The 23,295-nt window shown below is 32.7% G+C and overlaps 2 protein-coding genes across 7 annotated transcripts; one reads left to right on the forward strand and one right to left on the reverse strand.

Moving 5' to 3' along the window:
• Positions 1-293: 293 nt before the first annotated feature.
• LOC133291628 (probable protein phosphatase 2C 10) lies at positions 294-12,365 on the forward strand. Of its 5 annotated transcripts, none has more exons than XM_061489914.1 (7): positions 8,591-8,858; positions 8,981-9,151; positions 9,899-10,138; positions 10,253-10,529; positions 11,580-11,734; positions 11,826-11,959; positions 12,113-12,365. In XM_061489914.1, the coding sequence occupies exons 2-7, from the start codon at positions 9,113-9,115 to the stop codon at positions 12,114-12,116; spliced, it is 849 nt and encodes a 282-aa protein (XP_061345898.1). In that variant the 5' UTR covers positions 8,591-8,858; positions 8,981-9,112; the 3' UTR covers positions 12,117-12,365. The 5 variants fall into 5 exon arrangements, with proteins under 5 accessions (XP_061345902.1, XP_061345898.1, XP_061345901.1 ...); XM_061489917.1 differs by having other exon boundaries at positions 9,906-10,138; positions 12,113-12,364; XM_061489916.1 differs by lacking the exon at positions 12,113-12,365 and having other exon boundaries at positions 10,256-10,529; positions 11,826-12,104.
• A 4,337-nt stretch (positions 12,366-16,702) lies between these two features.
• On the reverse strand, positions 16,703-20,584 carry LOC133291637 (5'-adenylylsulfate reductase-like 4). Of its 2 annotated transcripts, XR_009748823.1 has the most exons (5): positions 19,980-20,584; positions 19,568-19,755; positions 19,365-19,489; positions 16,985-17,562; positions 16,703-16,850 (listed from the first exon to the last, which is right to left on the reverse strand). XR_009748823.1 is itself a non-coding variant. In XM_061489934.1 (4 exons), the coding sequence occupies exons 1-4, from the start codon at positions 20,196-20,198 to the stop codon at positions 17,120-17,122; spliced, it is 975 nt and encodes a 324-aa protein (XP_061345918.1). In that variant the 5' UTR covers positions 20,199-20,584; the 3' UTR covers positions 16,703-17,119. The 2 variants fall into 2 exon arrangements, 1 of the variants encoding a protein (XP_061345918.1); XM_061489934.1 differs by having other exon boundaries at positions 16,703-17,562.
• Positions 20,585-23,295: the final 2,711 nt, after the last annotated feature.

Consider the following 23,295-nt stretch of genomic DNA (forward strand, 5'->3'; position numbering starts at 1 on the left):
TTTCTGTTTAATTTTTTTTTTACAAAGCCTATTATACAAAAAATGTTATTTGCACAATAACCATAAAACAAATTTTAAGATTTTCAAAAAATCGAAAACTGATCCAATCCAAACCGAAAAAAATTGGATTGGATCAGATCAGATTTGAAAAACAATCAAACCGAATGGATGGTGACATGATCAAACCGAAGAGATTGGATCGGATGATTTTTGCTTCCAAAACCGATCCAATCCAGACCGCGAACACCCCTAGCTGTCAAGACCCCTCAACTCCCAACGCGACGACTCTTCCTAGGGGAAACACCAAAATGTTCCGTTTTGGGACCCCAACCCCAAAAGGTGACCGCCCTATATGCCAAAAGGAAAACTGCCATTTGTCCCACGCTGACACCGCCAGGCGTAGGGGGTGTAGCGCTGCTATCACAACAGAGTCTGCCATGCCCAGCACTGCCACCCTTAGCAGATCCCAAGGAGAGTTGACCCCCTCCTCACCAACCCACACAAGATGCACATCACCTTCCCCTATAAATAGCCCCCTGGGCACACCAAGATCTTATCTTATGTATCGTTATTCTGTCCATTTACATTGAGTCACACATACACACACCTAACTCCATTGTTGATTGTTTGTTTCATACTTGGAACAGTGCCTATTAGCTTGGTCTCTACCTGTGCTAAGGGTATCATCCAAATAGTGACTCCATCCCCAAAGGGAACATAGTGGGCTTACAAATCCTAACGGTACAAAGCTTATTTTCGGTTCAGAGCAGGAATACATATTTTTTTGTTATATATATATAGTATCTTTTGACACTAGTGTCAAATTTGAAGTTTGACACCTCATCTGAGAGCAGTTAGATAAAAAAAATCAACGACTCTGATTTGTAAGCATGTGACACAATTGATCTTTTTTGATCTTGTAAAGAACCTTGGGATACACCACCCCAAAAGCTAGCTCAAAGGGTGGGAGTGCCTAAGACCTTATAAACTCCACATTAGTTGCACATACAACCAATGTGGGACTATATATCTCAACACGCCCCCTCACACGAGAGCCCATTAGGCTTGAAGAGTGGACAATGCAACAGGCCCAACCTTCCTGTGCTAAGAAACTCCACAAGAGAAAGTGGGGGGCAACGAGGCTCTGATACCATGTAAAGAACCTTGAGGTCACCACCCCAAAAGCTAGCTCAAAGAGGTGGGAGTGCCCAAGACCTTATAAACTCCACATTAGTTGCACATACAACCAATGTGGGACTATATATCTCAACACGCCCCCTCACACGAGAGCCCATTGGGCTTGAAGAGTTGACAATGCAACAGGCCCAGTCTACCTGTGCTAAGAAACGCCACAAGAGAAAGTGGGGGGCGGCGAGACTCTGATACCATGTAAAAAACCTTGGGATACACCACTCCAAAAGCTAGCTCAAAGGGTGGGAGTGCCCAAGACCTTATAAACTCCACATTAGTTGCACATATAACCAATATGGGACTATATATCTCAACAGATCTAACGGCTCTCAGATTAGGTGTCAAATTTCAAATTTGACGCTGGTATCAAAGGATCTTACCTCATATATATATATATATATATATATATATATATATATATATATATATATATATATATATATATATGGAGAAAAGTGTTTGTCCTTTTAAATGACATAACTTATGTCATTTCACCCTCACAAAGAGGTGAGACCAACACCTTTATATTTTTTTGTCCATTCTCTTTCCTCCTTTATCTATCTTTCTCTTTCATAAAATGACACAACTTTACATCCTTTAAAATGATACACACTTTTCTTATATATATATATAGAAGAGTGATATTTTTACTACCAAAATTTTCTACTACCAACTCACTACCTATCTAATCACTGTTGGATCAACATTTTCTCTTTTTTCAAAAACTTTTTAGCATTCTCTCTCTTTGATTTAATGGTGATTAAATAGGTAGTAAGTTAGTAGTAGAAAATTTTAGTAGTAAGAATATCCTCCCGCATATATATATATATATATATATATATATATATATGAATGAAAATAACCAAAAATATAAAAATATTGTTATTTTATCATATTTAATAAGGGAAATATTAGTCTCATTTTACATGAGCTAGCTTATCTCATTTTCTCTTACTTCGATTTCCGCACCTTACTTTTTTTTCTTGTGATGGTGAGACCCACCTAGTTTCTCTCTACAACATAAGATACCTATCTTATGTAAAAGGAGATTAATAAAATCCATTTAATAAATAATGCACCCAATTCTCAATAAAACGAGAGTAGTAAAAATATTTTAGTACAAGAGAATGAGAATCATAGGATAGGGAACCTAGAAATCAGGCATAAAGCCTATCTTTATTCATGAATCAATAGGCCAATCGGCGTATTTCGGGGTTTGCCGTGTACTTTGTTTCTTAAAAGAATCCTAGGAGGAATTATTTCCTATTTATTTATTTTTTCTTTCTTTCCTAGAAAAAGCATTGGATTCCACGTTAGATATAGAGCCACTGTCCTATTAAGGCGGTGGTTGAATTTATGCTGTTTCTGAATTAACTCAAGTTGAAAACAGAAAGGAAAGTTTTTTTTTAAACTGCATACCATATCAGGTGCTTCACAACCAGCCGATTTGAAAAGGGTAGGGAAAATACACAGGAAGATGCTTGGGGTTGCAAACTTCAGCACTAACTGAAAGAGGTGAATTAATTTATCGAAAGCCAATGGTTAATGGAGCAAGCTTATGACACTGAATTAGCAACTTGTCAATGTTGAAAACAAATTATGTTGTTAGCTTATTTGCTAGACAAATAACTTGGTGTAGAGACATTCAGGAGTCTTATATTTTCCTAAATTTGCCTAACTTTGGTTATATTTTCTAATATATATAGCATAAGTTTTATGTAAAAGAAATATAAAATCCTTTAATTATTGTTATTATTTTTGTTAGCTCATATTATTCTAAAGATCAAAACATTAATTGGGTTAGTAATTATTAGGGATAAAGATTAGGGATAAGGATAAGATAGTATTTGAATTATGTAAACAACTACTACAATCCAAAATCTTAGGTCATGCTTGGTGCATAGTATAGTATAAGGCATGATAGTATAAGACCTGATAATATAAGACCTGATTAAATTTTAATACTATCCGGCGTTAAATACGGTATTGTATAAAATAATATCCTCCAATATTTTAAAAATTAATATATTAAAAAAAATTATTTTAATATATAAATATTGAAATGATATATTGTTCTTGGAAATTGTACTCGTAAGCAACATTAATACATCAACCCCTTATCATGCTTAATCCATCACTTCTAGGCTTGATTAAGTTATACATCATTTTGATGTATAAGGAGATCCTGCTGTATAAGCTTATACTATACGATGGTCACACCAAACAACTGAAAATGTCATAACGTATAATATAAGCTTATACTATCAAGCCTTATACATCACACCACACAGGCCCTTAAGGTGTTAGGTGAGAGCCTTTTTAATGATTTATATTATTTTCTAACATACCTCCTCACACAAGAGCCCTTTGGGCTTGAAGTGTGGATATTACCCAGACCCAATTTTTTTTTTTGATTTACCTTGTGTTTTATTTTAATTCTACTAGAAAGTGGGGGCGGTAAGGATTGAGCTCTGATAGCATGTAAAGAACCACTACAACTCAAAACCTTAAGGAATGATGGTCTTTTTAATAATTTATATTATTCTCTAACAAACTTATGTTTATATTTTTTTATTTGTTAGTTACATAGTTATATTTGTTTGTCTATATATTGACGCATCTTTAATAATGAAAACAATTTTGATTTCATAGAATTTCCAATATGATATTAGAGTGATATCATTTTCCGTGACATTTCTGATATTTTTCTGTTACGGAGTTCCCTAAAGTTGGGAGCTCTATGCCATCATTTTCCAATTCCTGACATCCCAATTGTTTTCTAGCAACTCCTTTAATTTTCCCTCTTTCAGTATAGCCCATTTGTCCCTGTTGTTGGAGAAAAACTTCAGTACAACCGTAGTATGCTATTGGGTACTCATTTTTTCCAATTTTGGAAAAATTCTTTCCATTCTACTCCTTTTCTTTATTTTTATTCCGATGTAAGTCCCCAAAAATTTTCTTTTCTTGGACAGATGTACCATACATCGGATGTATGTAAGATTTTTTCATGTTGTTGCCTACTTTATAAGTTTCCAAGTGTCGTTCTTGACGAATTTAGAGTAGAAGTTTTAGTTGTTTCCTATATCAGCTACTCATGACATTATTGTGGATGGTTGTTCCAGCAAAGGACATTTTTGTTGATGTTATTCTAGCAAAGTCTTCTTATTTGGTCCAGTAATATGTCAACTAGTTTTTCAAGCTGATAGTCGTTCCAACCATTTTACTAAGGTAATTTTCCAACAATGTTTATCTCTTCAATGTCTGAGGTATTCTTGAGCTGTCTTTTTAGCAATGTTTTGTAAGCATTATTTAGTAAAATATTATTGAGTACGATTTTTTTTTTTTAGTCTTTCTAGCTTACAAGTTGAGCATTCGTAACCTCCATGCTCCAACTTGAGAAAGAATATTAGGGATGAGAATTAAAGATAAAGATAAAGATAAGATAATATTTGAATTATATAAACAATTTCTGTTTCTATCTTTTAATTTGTTAGTTACTTAGTTTATATTTGTTCGTCTATATATATAGACGTCTCTCCAATAATAATTAAGTTTGTATTCTATAGGTTGATAGTTTAAAACATTATTTTTATTTTTAAAGTAAGAAACTGAAAATAAATTAAAAAAAAAAAGCTTCACTAAATTTACAATAATGAAAAAGAATTTTTTTTTATATAAACTTAGATGGATATACAGTATATTAAATAATTTAAGACGGGGGTTCGAGAATTTAGCGATCATATATATATAGTACAAAATTATTTTCTATTTTTGTTAAAGAATTTACCATTAACTCAACCATAATTGCAATGTATGAAATACAATAATACTATGTTCAACTTTAATAAATGTACGATCACGATTACCCACCAAAAAAAGTATGATAATGATATATTTAATATTTAAAATAAAAAAAATCATTTAAATCTTGACTGGTATAATTTATCATGGATGCACCCTACTTACTACGTTGTGTATATTGAGTGGAAAGTTATAATAATCAGATGGTCAAATTTTGGACCAATTCAATTCGTTGGTCAATGATCCTATAGTTTGATGGCTGCAATCAGCGAAAACTTTCAAACACTTGATGAAGGATTAGGAAAATTGGGTCATTTTCAATTAAACTTCCATTAATACTGATTATGATTTGTGAACTAATAGAAGGTCAATGGCCTGGTACTACAAACTTCATTGCAATTAAGGCACTAAATATGCCAAACACTCGCAACAACTCCCAAATGAGGAACTCAGTTCGCAAATCACTTATAGTAACGTGAAATTGCGTTGTATTGCGTTATAATGTATTTTTGCCTTTATAAAATAAGAGTCCTAGATATTATAATCAGAAATTACCAGCAACCACTCTACAATTCTGTTAAAAATTAGTTTGGATTCTAGTGACACGTACCTAAAGAAGTAAACGAAGAAGATATATATTTTTTTTTTTTGATAAACCACGTATCCTCTACGAGAGACCTATTTAGGTGCTAATGTGTACAAGTGCATATATAAATTTAGTCATATATTTTTTTAGTAAAAAAAAAGATATTTTTTTAGTAAAAAAAAGATATATTTTTTAATTAATTAGGAATGTCACTCATAAAATAATTTAATGCCTGCATTATCAGGAATACAAGCACATGTATTAAGAAAGAAACACATCTTTTATTTACTGTTTATGTTTTAGTGGTTTTATATCATTAAGTTGATTACTATTTTTTTATGTTAAGTCGAAGTGTTTTTTTGTTTAAGGATTATATCTCTCATATTATATTAAAGAAACTTTTTATAATGTTAAAATAAAAAAGACAAGTTATATAATATTAAAAAAAATGAGATGACACATTATTTAATGAATTGGTCTTATCTTTTTCTTAACATGACAAAAAAAATTTGATTCATGTAACATGAGGGATATAAATCTCTTTTTGTTTATATTTTTTTCAGGGGCGCTGCCCCCCAATCCCCTCCACTAAATATTCGAACTAAATATGCACACATAAATTTTTTTTCTTAGTCAGCCACTGCATAAGAGACAATACTGTGTAAAGTGGATCTAAGATTAAGGTTTTAAACACCTCCCAAAAATGATAGTACAGAGATATCTCTACCTGCTCAACTCTCATGAGTCAACTGAGCTACTATCATTTGATAAGAATGATGTTTTATAAGGGAAATCATTTTCTCATGTTGTTGGAGATTGTTTTCTCATGTTGTGAGGTATCGAAATTCGTGCTATCTTCTTTTATTTTTTATTTTTTTAACAAGTGGTGAGACCTACCACTTGTTGTGTCTATAGCATAAGAGATATTATCTCAGGTGACATATATGAGAAAATAGAAACCCATTTTATAACTAGTAATCCTACAGTGCAATGTGTTTACATACGTGTTTTGATTGGTTTATTTTGAAAAAATATTTCTCTTTTTGGTAATTACCTGATAGAACTTAAGAAAAAAAATTACTTTCCCAAAAATAATCCCAACCAAATATGTATTAAATCAAATATCTATTATTATTTATTTTTTGTTTAACAGATAAATATTTAGTCCATGTTTCAATTAATTTATTCTGCCTTGAGAAAATATTATAGTTAAAATATTTTTAAAAAAACTGTTTGGATAAAAGTGTTAAACACACTTATAATAAAAATATTTATATTTAAATTTAATAGTTATACTTTTTTATTTACAATAATATTTAGATGCACTTTTTAATTTAATATACATAATTTAAATAAGAATGGCATTTTTATGAAATAAAAAACAGGAAAATAGAAAAACAAAAATGAGTATTCCAACACCTAAACCAAAAAAAAAAAAAAACAAAAATGAGTAGAAAAATAAAGCTCTTAGCGGATCTGGGGTAGCGAACACCACACCCCTCCAATCGAATAAATTTTTGGTACTACTGCTGTACCTAGATTCAGTGCATATCATCAACGAGACCATTACATATTAGAGGAGAGAGAAAAAATCTGACAGAAAAAATAGAATTTTAGCTAACATGTAATATTTTCATTGATGAAATGTCCTGAATCTTTGGTACAGCAGTAATACCAAAGATTATTTATTCCCTCCAATCAATCTGTACATGACATCAGATCTCTAGGGGAGAATCAGAAAAGTGACTCTTATCAGGTAACTCCAAATACATCAACAAATAATTTGCTAACCAATTTGCACACTAGTTACTTTTATCTGAGAATATGCATAAACCAAATATTCAATTGGTGACCCAAAAATGCTCATATTCGAGTCATCAGGTGAGTGAGACTCATAAACTTCATTGCCTCCCTTAAAAAACAATACAATAAACTAAAATATTTCTCCATTCCGTCTCCTTCCAACCCTTTCAATTCCGCCTGTAAAGCAGAGAAATGGCCTAATCTTAAAACAAACCCCTTTAGCCAAGCACCCTTTGGGTCACACAGAAGATTGCCACAAGTTGCTAAAGCCGATTGACCCTTTGAGGTCTCATCTTTGTTTAATTTCACAAACAGAGACGAAATGGGTTGCCAGCTATCATTAGAGTGAAATGATATCTCAATCTTAGCGTTGTGTCCGAGAAAACAAAAGGTCATTTATTTTTATCTACATGTTAATTAAAATATTTTAGAATGCAAAAATTATTCATTTTTTATTATTTTACAAAATAATTTTTAACTCAATTTTAATTACATTTTGATAGTATTAATTTCATCACATGTTAATCAAAATCTCTATTTACCATATTTTCTTATATAATAACTATAAAAAATTTAGTGCATTTTATATTAATATTATTAACATAAATAAAATAAAATAAACTATGTGATTAGTAAAATATACATCAATTAAATAAAATTATAATATTATTTAAATATATTTTTTGTTTAAGGGAAACCAACCATAGAGGTGGGTACTGGAAAAACACACAAGGAACCTTAGGTGTGGCGAAGTAAAGGGGATGAGAAAGGAATTTTATTAATCAAAGATCAACTCTATACAAAATTGTTTCACCAAAATTTATTCAAATATTTTTATTATTAGAACTTGTGCGTTTAAAATTAAAAAAAAATTATAAATATGTAAAACAAATAATACTTCAAAGATATTTTTATTAATATAGATTTATAATGAATTTTTAATTTTTTAAAAATAAATATACATTGATTGTTCTCTTTAAAAATAAAAGATTAAAAAAGTTGGAAAAGATAAAAAAAAGTCAAGAAAAATATAAATAAAAAAAGGAAAAGTTAAAATCTAAAAAAATAATAATAAAAAATTTAAAAGAGCCAGAGAAACAGTAGAAAACTAGAAAGTCAACAGGAAAGAAGTCGTTGATATGCTTTGTGGGCACTCTTTTTCCTTCATATGGCAGAAATAAATTTTTTTTTTTTCTGTCTTTGTGAAGCTTAAGGTTCCCGAAACGGTTACATAATAATATCATAACAGAGAAACATAAGCATCCTACGATTCCTTTCTGTCTCACACAATCTTTGTAATTATCACTTTTGTTGTTTTTTCTTTTTTTACAAAATGTTATCGCTCTATCGTTTTTCTTTGGTCCTTTATCATCATTTGCTTATGTAATATAGCTTCCGCGAATTGGGAAGCATAAAAGAGGAAGGGAAAGAGCATGAACTGTCCAAGTTGAACCCCTTCTGAATTTTGATTGGACCGGTGAGCTGAGATTCATTTCACACCTCGCTTTAGGCTTTTTCTTGTGTCATTCTGGCTTATAAGTTCTTTCTGGGGTTTTGGGGTTGTTTTTGAAAATCCTGTTTTTGACAATTGGCTTTCAGTTTTCGATCACACAGACAAAGCCTGTGATTTCCGGAAGTGGGTTTCTTTCCAAATTTGAATTCAAGGTGCCAGCCAAGTGGTCTATGCTGAGAATTATTTGAAAACATTGAACAAGGTGCTTTTCTATCTTCATGGATAAGCTATGCTGTTTTAAGTCTTCCTACTCTCAGGTAAGATTGAAACATATCCCCTAGATGTCTCTTTTATCTGATGATTTTACACGAAATATTATCTACTGTCTATTAAGTTTGATAGATATTTCAATTTTCTGTGGCGACTCTTTGCATGATTGACTTGAATTTATGTGTCTATATTCTCATTTGTTATTGATCACTGGCTTTGGGGGAAAACTCGAACTCTGTTTCTGGGATTCATATCTCGATAAATTACCAAGTTTGAGTGGTATGGAATCATCAATAATACACCTTATAATTTATCTTGGACTCCATTATTGTTATCTTTGGAAGGGGGCATGGTTCTCTCTTCCTGTGACTGTATCCTGTCTAAATCTAGAATTTTAATGCATTACACTTGCTTGGTTAATATTTTAATTTGTTATAGAATGCTTGTTTTGTCTGAATCCTCATGTTTACTGGGATTTAGAAATCTGTCTCAAGGGGGACCGGGAAATAAACTGTTTTAATAATTACTAGAAGACAATCAACCTAAGCCACGAAGTTTGTATTTTGCAAGCCTGTAACTTTAGGTTTACATTAATCAAATAAAACGTTTAGCTTTTAGGCATCCATGACCATTTAGTAGATGGCTCCTAGAACTCTGCAAGGTTGTTTGTTTGATAGGGCATTGTTAAGGAAATAAATGTGGCTTTGTTGAGCAATCAAATGCTTTTGCTGGCTTCTATATGTCCCTTTAACTGGAAGGACTATTCTATTTCTCTATTTTGGTTGATTTTACAGCTTGTAGGATCACGTTCTTCATCCAGCACTGGTAAGGGGAAATGTCATGAAGGCTCAATAAAGTATGGTTTCAGCCTAGTGAAAGGGAGAGCTAATCATCCAATGGAGGATTATCATGTTGCCAAGTTTGTGCAGATACAGGATAAAGAATTGGGTTTATTTGCTATTTATGATGGTCACCTGGGAGACCGTGTACCTGCCTACTTACAGAAACATTTGTTTACCAACATTTTAAGGGAGGTGGGTTGTTACTCTTAAGAGTTGTAAAAAATAATTATACATGTTCTATGCTAGTTTGATCAAAATTCAGATTGGAAATGTTACATTCTTGTACTTCTTCATTTAATAATTCAGGAGGAATTTTGGGATGACCCCACTCTTTCTATCTCAAAAGCATATGAGAGCACAGATCAGGCAATTCTATCTAATAGTTCTGATTTGGGGCGTGGTGGATCAACGGCTGTAACTGCAATATTGATCAATGGCCGAAGGTTATGGGTAGCTAATGTTGGAGACTCACGAGCTGTTCTTTCAAGAAAAGGCCAAGCAGTTCAAATGACTACAGATCATGAGCCCAACACAGAACGAGGCAGCATTGAGACTAAAGGTGGTTTTGTCTCCAACTTACCAGGTACTTTAAAGCTTCCACGATTCCAATTTATGGAGTTTGTGTGCCTTCAGGTTCTAATTTCTTTTATGGATCTCCTCATTTTGTTTAATCTGTAGCTACCATTTGGTGGAAAGAGAATATGTTCAAATTGCTTACGTAAATTTCAATGCTATAATTCTATATTGAAGCATCTGGAATCTATTCTGTTTCGAGGTCAAATAAGACAAATCATATTAATGATGCATCTGTTTCTTGCACAAGGAATATTCTTTTGTTAGTTGTGATGCTCTTCCAAAGTTTAGTCATTTAATCTGCCATTGAATGAATTTGAAAGTAAATGAATTCATGTGCCTTGTTTTATAAATCATAACTAAATTCACATGTGGAAATTTCATCTAATATTGTTTAATACATTGGATGGCAAACTTTGCAGCAATGGTAAAGTTACTCTTTAATAACTGAAAAGTCATGGATTCGAGTCTAGGAAATGATTTATTTGCAAAAATATAAGGGGAAGGCTCACCCAATGAACTAGGGTTTGCCCTTTATTATTTAATACATTGCATACTTCTTTGCGATTGTGTTTTCTTTGAAAAGTTTTGATTTTGGTTTTGTTTTTAACTTAAAGTGTGTACCATGTTTGTGATCTACTTTTCTTTTTAGGGGGCAGGGAGAGGGGTATGGGAGTAATTCCTGAAGTATCCAAACGAAAAGTAGTTGATTATAATTTTTTCAACAATCCATAAAATTAAGGTCCAGTAGAAAATTTCCTTTTCTTTATTTTACTGAAACCCTATGTTTAAAAAAAAATCATGTTATTTTTATTAATGGAGCTTAACTTTATTCATATGCTAATATCAAAGAGTTGCAACAATAATGATGAACTTGGGTTGTTTTTACAGAGTGTGAAATCACATTTGTTTAACTAGTGATGAAACAACTGACACATCTCGTTTGTATAGTAATATAACGATTATTGCATGCTCGTGGTATTAGTGAGATCATTTTTACGACAGGATAAAATTGGTATTGTATAGATACTTACAGTAACATTAATGATGATGCTGCAAGGTGATGTGCCTAGAGTAAATGGGCAACTTGCTGTTTCTCGTGCATTTGGAGACAAGAGCCTCAAGTCACATTTGCGGTCAGACCCTGATGTACAGAATACTGATATAGATGTTGATACTGATATTCTTATCCTTGCAAGTGATGGACTTTGGAAGGTGAAATAAAGTGTATTGTTGTTTTCATGGATCTTGCTTTTTGGCTAATTTAAAAAGAAAAGAAAAATTCCCTTTGCATGTGGTAAACCAGGTAATGGCTAATCAAGAGGCAGTGGATGTTGCTACAAGAATGAGAGATCCACAGAAAGCAGCTAAGCAACTAACGGCTGAAGCATTAAAAAGAGACAGTAAAGATGATATATCTTGCATTGTGGTTCAATTCAGGTGATGATATCTTTTAAATCATGTGTCTTGATGGGTGCAGTTTATAGCAACAATAAGGGTATATCTCTATAGAGCATGCCAACTTATGGATTGAAACATACAACATATAATACATACTTGTTTGGGTTAATCTGACTGAATTCTTCTGAATAGGTAAATTTACCGAAGAAAAGAAGGGTTTGTCAAGCTGTAAAATTGCTTTCTTGAATAGATTTTGTTGTTTGAGAATATTTGATTTCTTTCTGTCAAGTGTAACAACACAGAATCTGCTGTATATTGTTGTCTTTTTATTCTTCACAAGAGACCAGGCGGCTGTGTAAAAGAGAATATGCTTGTGTTATTGATTGGAGTATAGATAGTGTTTGGACCGAGATTGGTCCTATCCACGATTGTATACCGCGTTATTTGATAGGTAAGGACCCTCTTTTATTTGGTTCCATTTTCCAAATTGGAGGAGATACCCAAGTTGGGACTTTCAGAACTTTTCCACACAAGCTTTTGGTACAGTAAGAATATTTTTTACACACAAATGAAATGATCAAAAGCATCTTTGACTCTCAGAGCAGAATGAAACTGTAGCACAATTTCTTGTTTATATTTTTCGACCTGACTGAAGGACATTTCATTGAATGAGAGTTACATGAGAGGAGCTGTAACCCACAAATCATAAACACAATGAACCCAAAAATCTGAGATTATTACTACGGGACATGAATATTTCAAAGGCTTTGGTAAATATCGTTACAAAAAATAAGCCTTTCTGGAATTATATAGTAATTTTACAAGCTTTGGTAAAGGCTTTAGTAATTTTTGAAACGTAAAAACATTTTTGCACTTGCTACAGAAATGTTTATTTGCCACACACGATGTACTCCGAAAATACGTAATGTAACTTTTGAAATAAATTCTATATTTGTGGGACCCATTTTTTATTTTGTGAGAGTGGGAGGCAACCTTTTCTGCAGTAACTGCGAAATATTAAACCCTTTTTTGTAATATACTTTGGTGAGGCAGGAATACGAGCTTAGTGCTTAAAAAATATTTATCACACCATATAAAAGTTCAACATCAACATCATCTTTATCTGAAACTAGTGGGGGTCGGTGACAGATGAACCTAAATGAATTTATGAAAAAATTGAGAAATAACATTAGAAATTAATATTTATGAAAAAATTTGAGAAATAACATTAGAAATTAATATATAACAATAAACAATTCCGAAGAAGAATAAGATAAAATAAAGTAAAAATAAAGATATATAAGATAAAAAGGAAAAAAATAGGGCAGTAAAAGTAAAGATACATACAAAATTTTTTTTTTAAAGAAATAGAGGGACAAAAATAAAGAAAAAGAAAAAAATAAATTAATTAATAAGAAAAGAAAGAGAGGGGAAAAAGTGAAATTGAAAGAAAGGAGTGGTAAAGGAAGAAATAAAAGGAGAAATTGGAAAAAATGACTAAAAATGGATCATTTGGAATATAGGAAGTCAAAACGAGTCTAACCCTCCATAATGCTAATAATATCTTTCCTCCAATCCATCCTAAGACACATCGTCTGTCAATTTATATCTCACTTTATTAAGTCTTGTTTTACTACATTTCCCCAAGTTTCGGTCGTCCTCTTCCTTCTTTGTATCGAGTTCTTGGTAACACATTTTCGTTCTTACGATAGCATCTTGGGGTCTTCGCATTATGTGCCTAAACCATCTCAATTTATGCTCTCTCATTTTCAACCACCAGTACTACTCCAACCTTTTTTGAATATCTTCATTTTCTTATATTATTCATCCTTGTATAATCACATGTCCACCTTAACATCCTCATTTTTGCTACTACTCCCATTTTACATTCATGTTGCCTACGAGCTAGCCAACATTCATCTCCATACAACTTACAGGCCTTATTACTATTGTATAGAATTTTCCTTTTAGCCTAAGGGAAATTTTATGGTCGCATAAAAATCCTGATGCACTGCATCATTTCATTCATCCTGCTCTGATTTTGTGATTCACATCCTCATCAATCTCTCCACCCTTTTGCAAAATAGATCCCAAATATCCAAGAGCATATTTCTTAAGTACCTCTTGTCCAAGTAGATACACAAAATCTTAATCTTCATTTCTCACTGGCGCAAACTCAGACTTCATTTGCTCAGTCTTGCTTCGGCTTAGTGTAAAATCTTTAGACTCCAACGTGCTTCTCCACAATTTTAATAAAGATAAAAAAATTTATATGAAAATAAAGATACATAAGAGAGAGAGAAAAAATAGGAAAGTAAAAGTAAAGATATATTAGAAAACAATTTTTTTTTTAAGAAATAAAGGGGTAAAAATAAAGAAAAAGAAGAAAATAAATAAATTAATAAGAGAAGAAAGATAGAGATGGGAAAAAGTGAAATGAAAGAAAGGAGTGGTAAAGGAAGAAATAAAGAGAGAAATAAGGGAAAATGACTAAAAAGAGACCATATGTAACATAGAAAGTAAAAACGAGTCTAACCCTCGACAATGCTAATATCTTTTTTCCCTCAATTAGTTTTATGACACATCGTCCTGCAATCTATATCCCACTCCATTAAGTCTTGATTTACTACCTTCCCTCGACTAATTTTCAGCTGGTCTCTTCCCCTCTTTGTATCGAGTTCTTGGTAACACACTTTTGTTCTTGGGGGAGCATCTAGGGTCTTTGCATTATTTGCCCAAAACACCTCAATATATGCTCTCTCTCATATTTTCAACCTCCGGTGCTACTCTTACTCTTTTTCAAATATTTTAATTTCTTATCTTATTGACCACACATCCATCTTAACATCCTCATTTTCGCTACTCTCATTTTATGCTCATGTTGCTTATGAGCTGGCCAACAATATGCTCTATATAACATTGTAGGCCTTACTACTGTTCTATAGAATTTTCTTATTAGCCTAAGGAAAATCTTCTGGTCACACAAAAACCTTTATACACTACGTCATTTCATCCATCTTGCTCTGATTCTGTGATTCACATCCACATCAATTTGTCCATCTTTTTGCAAAATAGATCCCAAATATCTGAGAGCATCTTTCTTGAGTACCTCTTGCCCAAATAGATACACAGAGTCTAGATCTTTATCTCTTGTCGATGCAAACTCACATTATATAATCTGTCTTGCTTCGACTCAGTGTAAAACCTTTAGAATCCAATGTGCTTCTCCACAATCCTAGTTTTTCTGTATACACTAGCCTTGGTCTTATCAATAAACACAATATCATTAGCAAAAAGCATACACCATGACACTTCCTCTTAAATATCTTTTGTTAGTTCATCCATAACTAGACCAAAGAGATAAAGACTCAAAGCAGAGCCTTGGTGTACACTTACTGTGATAGAAAAATAACTTAATGTTCTATTAAAAACTTTCATACATGTAGTATTATCATACTTGTCAATAGTAGTTAGCGGTCGATCCCGAAAATGTGTAGCGATGTAGCGGGTAGTGGTATTGCCGCTACGGTGAAGTATTAATTCCACATATATTATACTAACAACCTAATACTACACAAATATAAATGCTCAAACATAAGAAGTCAAACAAAATCAAAAACATAATTCCACAATCGATGTCAAATACAAGGAACATAAATGAAAGATTCACAATTAAACACAAATGAACAATGAATTGCACAAATTCAAACACATAATTCCACAATCAATGTCAAACAGCGGGCAGCATCGCATTGCATCAAATGAACATGCCGCTACTGTAGCGATTTAGTGGCGTTACGGGTCGGTACTGACAACCTAGAGTAATACCATCATACATATCATTTATGATATTCTTTTCTTCTCAAGAACCCATAATAGAACCTTTCTCGAAACCCTATCATACGCTTCTCAAAATTTATAAACACCATAATCCTTCTTCTTTTCTCTATAACTTTACATTAACTGTCGTATCAAAAAAATGGCATCCATGGTACATCATTCTTGCATAAACCCAATTTGATTTATAGAAACATTAATCTCCTTCTGCAAACGATGTTCAATAACTCTGTCCCACAACTTTATAGTATGACTCATAAGCTTAATTCCTCTACAGTTAAAAAATTCCACACATCGCACTATATAATGGTTGATTTTGAAGAATTACTAATATTAATTTCGGAATGAAAAGTTACCTAAAAAATAACAGTTATTATTATGGTGAAAATATTTGTTTTTGTTGCGAATTTTTTTTTTGTCACACTCATGTAAAAGTGAGTGAGTCTCATTGTAAAGAGAAAAAAAAATTAATAAAACTCACTCACTTTTACGTGAATATGGCAAAAAAAAATTCTGCAACAAAAGCAGATAAAACTAAGAAAGCAATACACATTAAAAATAATAATAATTGCAACTAGTTTAATTTCATCAGGATGCCTTCACATTTAAGCATGTAAAGGCAAATAAGTCAACCTTGTGTGGTCAAGGCATCCAATTAATTTTGTTTTAACGGTGTCATCCCAGTCTTTCTAAAGCACATTTAGTGCAGAGACTTTCTTTTCATCCCAACCAATAAAAAAAAGGGTGCAAAGACCTCTTATCATAATGTTTAGAATTTAGAAAGATCAAATTTTCACACCAGCACAAGCAACGGAACTCACCGTTACAAACCGGGATTTCTGAAGAAAAGGAAAATCAATAATCTCTCCTAAAGAAAGAATCCACAGAATACTCTAGCTTTTGATATAAAATACTTCTATATAATACTTTAATCATATTACCATCTTATTATTTTTGAACTTTTACAAATAACCACGCATCAAGTACATGAACATGGCATCCAATCAGTGCTAAGCACGATTTACAATCATTTCATTCCCAACAAAAATAAATTTTATGAACGGATGATCAAAGATTTAACCTTCAAGTAAACCTACAAGTCAAAGAATTACAGATTTCAGCTCGAGTTTGCTACATTTAAACTATACACATGGAATGCTGAATGAAGTATTTCTTGATCATATGGGCAAATAAGGGACGATTACATCATTCAGTACAATAACTGACCTCACTAAGCATGAGGCTCAAGGGTGTGAAGATAATCCTGACACAAAAGTACATGGCGTAACTTGCAGCCAAGCCTTTCATAGGGTATATCCAAATCTCCAATTTCACGAGGGAAAACTGATTGGTACAGTCAACTTACTGGTGCATCCCACGGCTGGTGCTTTCCTCCCCAATTGAAACTGTGGCAAGGGACTTGGAAGCCCATGCTTTAGCATTCATTGCTCCTTCCTGCAGATTACTTCTCTTGCATGGCACTTTGAGACAGTTAAATGATTGTATTATTCGCTTCAAATAAACCAAAGGATGCTCCAACAAGCTCCCTAATCTAAAATTTTGGATGACCCTTCTCCAAGCACATTGAATACATATAAGCAGTGTAGGAAAAAATAAGTAGAGTAGTCTCAAAACCACAAATGTAGTGGCCAGAGCCAAATAAGTCTCCTGACGCAGTAAATTTTCTGGAGATCTAGCCCATGAAAATGGACAACTTTCTGGCTCAGTGTTACCATGATTCTCATTAGCTGATGGACGCCCAATTTTCTCAAGGGATAGTTGATCAAGTGAATCAATCCTAATCCCTACAATGAAAACCAAATGATGAACTAAATACAGGAAAATAAGGATAGCATGACGTGCAAATGCATTCAAGACACAACAAATTGTCCCACGGACAGCACCCAACCTTTTTTATCCTCCCAGGCCCCAACTATTACCCCTTTGTCGTGTAAAAGACAGTAATCACTTGATTACGATACAGGATAACTAAGGCACATCCAAAGCATGTCAATGATGAAATACTAAAATTTAACTTAACAAATCACCAAGTTATTTAGAAGAAAATGAATCCTATAGAAAAACCAGAGACAAATCCTTCAGATGAACCAAATAATTTAGGGTGCATTTAGATAAGCTTTGAAATAAAAGCTTCTATGAAGCTACTATTACTAGCTTCTATAAAAGCACTACATAAGCTTTTTATGAGGTTTTTGCTTCTTCTTTTTCAAAAAAACTTATGTAATTATTATCAAATTTCTTAAACATGTTTTCTGATCAAAAAGGTGTTTTTTCTATAAAGAACCAAAAAAAAAAAAAACCAAAGTTATCAAATGCAAATTACGGCCTGTTGCAGCCAACCCTGAAAAAGCTATAGCGCTATAGCGGGATGCAGTTGCGTAAATAGCGGAATAGATCAATAAAAGCTTGATATACCACACATATTCTGTTTCTATTAATAAAAAAATCAAAGCATGCTATTAAAACAAGGATAAGGAAAGTGGCAAAAGCATCAACAAGTAACACAACAGTTCTTCAATACAAGTAACATGACAAATTATTAAGAATAAAAAAGAAAAAGAAAAATAACACCACCATAAAAAACTAAAGAAAAAGGAAGCCTTAGATATCAAAGACAGAATAAAAAATATTTAAAAACATCTTCATGAAAAAGCATCATCATCAAAATAATAATTAAAGTCTGTTTATTTTTTTTTTTTTTTTTTTGAAAAAAAAAGACACAGTTGAAAACCAAAAATAAATACTAAAGAACCAAAAACAAGAAATGAGAAAGAGAGTTAAAATACGTTTTGCCTACCCAGAGTTTTGTGAAAAACAAAAAAATAAAATCCGTATAACTTTTGATACTTGCATGACATATCAGAGTTCAAACTCCACATCTATATTAAGAAAAAAACAGAGACAGGTAGAAAACAGAGTAGAAAAAAAAAAGAGAGAACAGTTTACAAAAAAAGAAAAGAAAAAGAAAAGTCGCCGTCGGCCTGAAGTGGAAGGGCTGGCCACTGCTGTCTTGGGTTTTTTCTTTGAATTGTTTGACGTAAGAGAGTGTTTGTGTAGAGTCAGAATACAAATAAGGGTTAAAAGACAATTTAATCCTTAAAAAAAGACTGTTGGGCTATTATATGAAGGGCAAAAACAGAATTTGAAAGCCCTTTTCTGTAGGGGCGCAATTGACTGCAATTTTCCCTCAGAAGCGTATGCTACAGCCGCTACCATGAACCAACACGTTGCGTCGCGGGTTGTAGTGGATCCGCAAAGCGCAACAGTAGCACAATTGCGCCCAATAGAGGCGAATTTAACAACTATGAAAAAAACACAAACAAACAAACCTTAAATACAACATATTTCCTTTAATGTTGTATAAATCCATCCGTTTCTTCCATGCCATCATGTTTGGAAATCAGACTTCAATGTAATTGTATTTGTGTTTATGTTTTGAAAGCTTTATAAATGGATTAAGCGCTCAAATCAATTTAAACTCTATTAGAAATTACATGAGCTACATATGAGAACCTCAAGTAAAATTTGCTGTTAAAAGATAATAAAACACAAATCTCAACGTAAGGCGAGTAAAAATAGGCCTTACCAGTAACATCACTGTAGAAGCCTATGAGAGAGCCAAGGGTCCGAGATCCATGATAACGAACGCGCATGGTAGAATTCAAAATGAACAGTGTAGGGAAACCATGGACACCGTATTTGGATAGTGTGCTGCAAGAATTACATTGGCGTTCAGTCGAAAGAAGCCATTGAATGAAAGAAAAAGGTGTGAAATTGAAAAACACAAACCTTGGCCTAACGGATGACTCTTCAATAGCAAAATGAGGAATGGAAGGATGTAGGTGAGAGAGGATTGAGAAAACTGGTCTGAATATCCGAGAGAAAGGGCACCACGAAGCATAGAAGAGTACAGCTACATACTCATGATCATTCTTGTGAACCATATTCAGTGCCTTCTGCAAACAAACCTCATCTCCCTGCATATTACAAAGCATAGTTTTCATAAAAATCATACTTGAAAATCTTCTATCACCAACATAAACAGTGTACCAGCTCAACATGGAGCTACAAAAAAGACGAGTTGAATTCCAAGTACTTGAGAATTCAATCGATCTCATATTCATCATCTCAAAATTCGACCAAATCTCTAATCCCAAAATTACAATCTTCAGAGAGAAACAAAAGGGAAAAGCGAAATTACCTCGGTGACCCCAATATGACGTATGGATCCAAGAGAATCAGGAAGGGAACAGGTCCAATCTGGAAACCCTAATATGAAATCGAGAACGGACTCCGTGGGACACACGGCGGTGGAGAGAGAACCCCTATTCGGTTGGGCGGTGCAGGAAAGGGTCCCACAGAGCAACATGGCCAACACGATCTCCGATCCCCAAACCTTCATCATCATCATCATCCTCATCCCCTTTCCCTTTCCCTCGGAGCAACAAAATTGGGACCAACCGAACCGAGCAAAAAAAGAAAAAAAGAAATGGAAACCCTAATTCCAAAGCAGGAATTTGAAAGGGGAGCGAGAACAAGGGTGAGATGACAGGATATGACGTGCCTCAATCTCAGTGGACGGTATTTTTTGTTTTTGATTTTTTTAATAAAAAAATATGAAGAGGGTTCGGTTGGTTTGGGAATTGGGAAGGAGAGGAAGGTGATGAGGTTACAGGTATCAGTTGGTGGGTGTGAGTGTAATCGGTGGCGGCAATGACATTACCATTTAGTTTATGCAGGGAGAGATACACCCTTTATCTAGTTGCTTCATCACCTTTGTGTTTAACAGAACTAGCACTATGGTTGGTTTTCACTCATTGACTTCTCTTTTATTTTATTCTCTCCAAATAAATTCATTAATTATTTCTGGATTCTATTTTCCTTTTATTCTTCCCCTTTTTTTTTTTTTTTTATCATGATATATTGAATTCACGCTTCTGAACTATTCGCTTCTCTAATGCTACCCCCTAATACAAAATTAAACAATCGGAACCCATTTAACATCTCTTTTACATTATAGGTACCGAATTATAATAAATTATTATAACAATTTATCTAAAATAAAGTAAGATAATTGAAATTAAATATATAATTAAATTAAAAATTTTAAACACCTTGTATTTATTAAAATAAAATAAATTATAAATGGTAATGCTGTAAAATATATGTAGGAATTAAGTGAGAAACCCTCTCCTCTCCTTAAAATGATTTAAAGAAAAAAAAAACACAATGCTTCAATATTAGAAAATATGAATTTCGAGATTAAAGGTGGGCAAAGTTCGACCTAAACTGGATTTTATTAAACCAAAAGGAATCGGTTTAAAGAAACAAATCTTTTATTTTATCCGAATTAATTTTATTTTTTCTTAACCAGTCCGGAACGACTTAGGAACAGGTTTAAAATTAAAACCGATCATGGTTAAAAACAAATTTATGATTTATGACGGGTATCTGCGCTTTCTTCCAAGTCAATTCTTTTGATTCGGTTCAAATTTTAAACTGATTTATAAAATCAGTTCAATTCTCCAAATTACTTCAAAAAAATATTCTATTCGGTTGAGTTATTTTATACAACCCCAATCAAGAATAACCAACTAGTTTTCCCGTTAAAAATAGCCAACTTTTTAGTTCAGTTTTCATATTTATTTGTGGAAGCACAAATAATACCATTAAGCTGAAAAATAACATTATTCTTTTTTTTTTCATTCATTGATATAAAACGAGTAGATGAGAAAAAGCATGAAATCGATCTTGCGTTCTAAATTAACAAGTAGTTTATCTAACATAGCAAACCTCGTATGTAAATATGCACCCATGTATTAAAGAAAAAGGATACCGTGTGTAAAAGAGACGATGTGAATCCAATCGATAAAGGAAAAACTTCAAAAACTCCCCTATAAGTTCCTTTAGAATCACTTACTTCCCTCCTCAAAAATTTTAATCATTTATACTTTTACTTAAAACTTTTTTATCACTTACCCCCTACCTTGATTTTCCATCCAAATCAAAGTTAACGGTGTTAATTTAAAAAAAAAAAAACACCAAAACTACCCTTAAAGAAAAGTAACACACAACACTGTACCTTACCGCTGCAAGAGATAGTCATTGAGAAGTGGAGCCCTAATCTTCTGACACTCCACTGCCTTTGTTTCTGATTAGCTGCTTATATAATATGCTTATATTGATAGATGGCTACAAGAGGAGGAAAACATATAAATACCCCTTAGCACCTGATGAAGGTTCATTGATTTGAAGCTGCTTGTTGTTGTCCAATTTTTTTTATTTTTTTTTGAGATTAATATGCTTGAAAGGAGATTTTTTTGAAGCTTGTTGTTATTTTACAGATTTTTTGGAAACCCATTTTTTTGCTATCCAGACATGTTATCTTATGGATAATAGTTAATGAAATTGATCCTTTAATTAATATTTTTGCTGTCCATTTTTTTTACTTGCTGAAAATATTTACACCTTTGGTCTTTTAATTAATATATGGAAGCATTAAAAATTGGTTCATCTTTGACAAACGAAAGGTGAAACATATAGTGGGGCTGAAAAAAAAATTACAAGATAACAAAAAAATCCATGTTACTTGAATGGTAGTTTTCAGTAGATCATTGACGATAGTTTGTTATCTCTTGCTAGCAATAAGGTGTCGAGGGGTTAATTCTTTTTTTTTAAAAATGGTAGTGTTGGTATTTCTTTAAAAGACTAACACCGTTAACTTTAATTTGGATGAAAAATCAAGTTAGAGGAATAAGTGATAAAAAAATTTTAAGTAGGAATATAAATGATTAAATTTTTTGAAGAGGGGGTAAGTAATTCTGAAAAAATTTATAAGGAGTTTTTTGAAGTTTTTCCATCCATAAATTCACCAATTCAATTATTCAAAGCTGAAAGGTTCAAGGTGAGAGACTTTTGAACAAAAGAACCCTTGACAAGACTTTTTTTCGGTCATCTGACTCACAAGACTAGAACTATGAACTATGAAGTAGCACATTTCGATTTTATTTTATTTTTTAAAAAAAGTGCTATCTAAATTACAATAAATATAATATTCAAATAAGATAGTTTAAATTTTCTTTGTCGAGTCGGTACTTCTTATCAGTACTGAACAACCCAAAACCCAGCGCATAAGAACTAAATATTAACTTACAAATGCCAACCGAAGTTGAACATGAACATTTCCAGTGTAAATATATGAGTCAACAAAAGTTCAATTGTTTTCGCTTAAAGTTATCAAGTATGACACACAACAAAATTCAAAGTTCTGCTATTATCAATTATTTTGATTCCCCCAAGTCTAATTGCCAAGAAAAATACGGGGACCTCAATTCTTCCCATCACCCCTTCCGCTTTTTCAGTTGGATAAAATAAAGCTCAAATACAAGAACTCCCATGTCAAAAATCTAAAACCATCCTCCTGCTAAATGCAAGGATGTACTTTGACTGTGGTGTAATAGCGAGATGGAAACTCAAGCGGGCATACAAGAGAAAGGGTAAAAAAAGAAAAGTAAATC

This window comes from Gastrolobium bilobum, unplaced genomic scaffold (genome assembly GCF_033153095.1).
Source record: "Gastrolobium bilobum isolate Gb01-03AN ecotype WA unplaced genomic scaffold, APGP_CSIRO_Gbil_v1 utg1076, whole genome shotgun sequence".
Taxonomy (NCBI): domain Eukaryota; kingdom Viridiplantae; phylum Streptophyta; class Magnoliopsida; order Fabales; family Fabaceae; genus Gastrolobium; species Gastrolobium bilobum.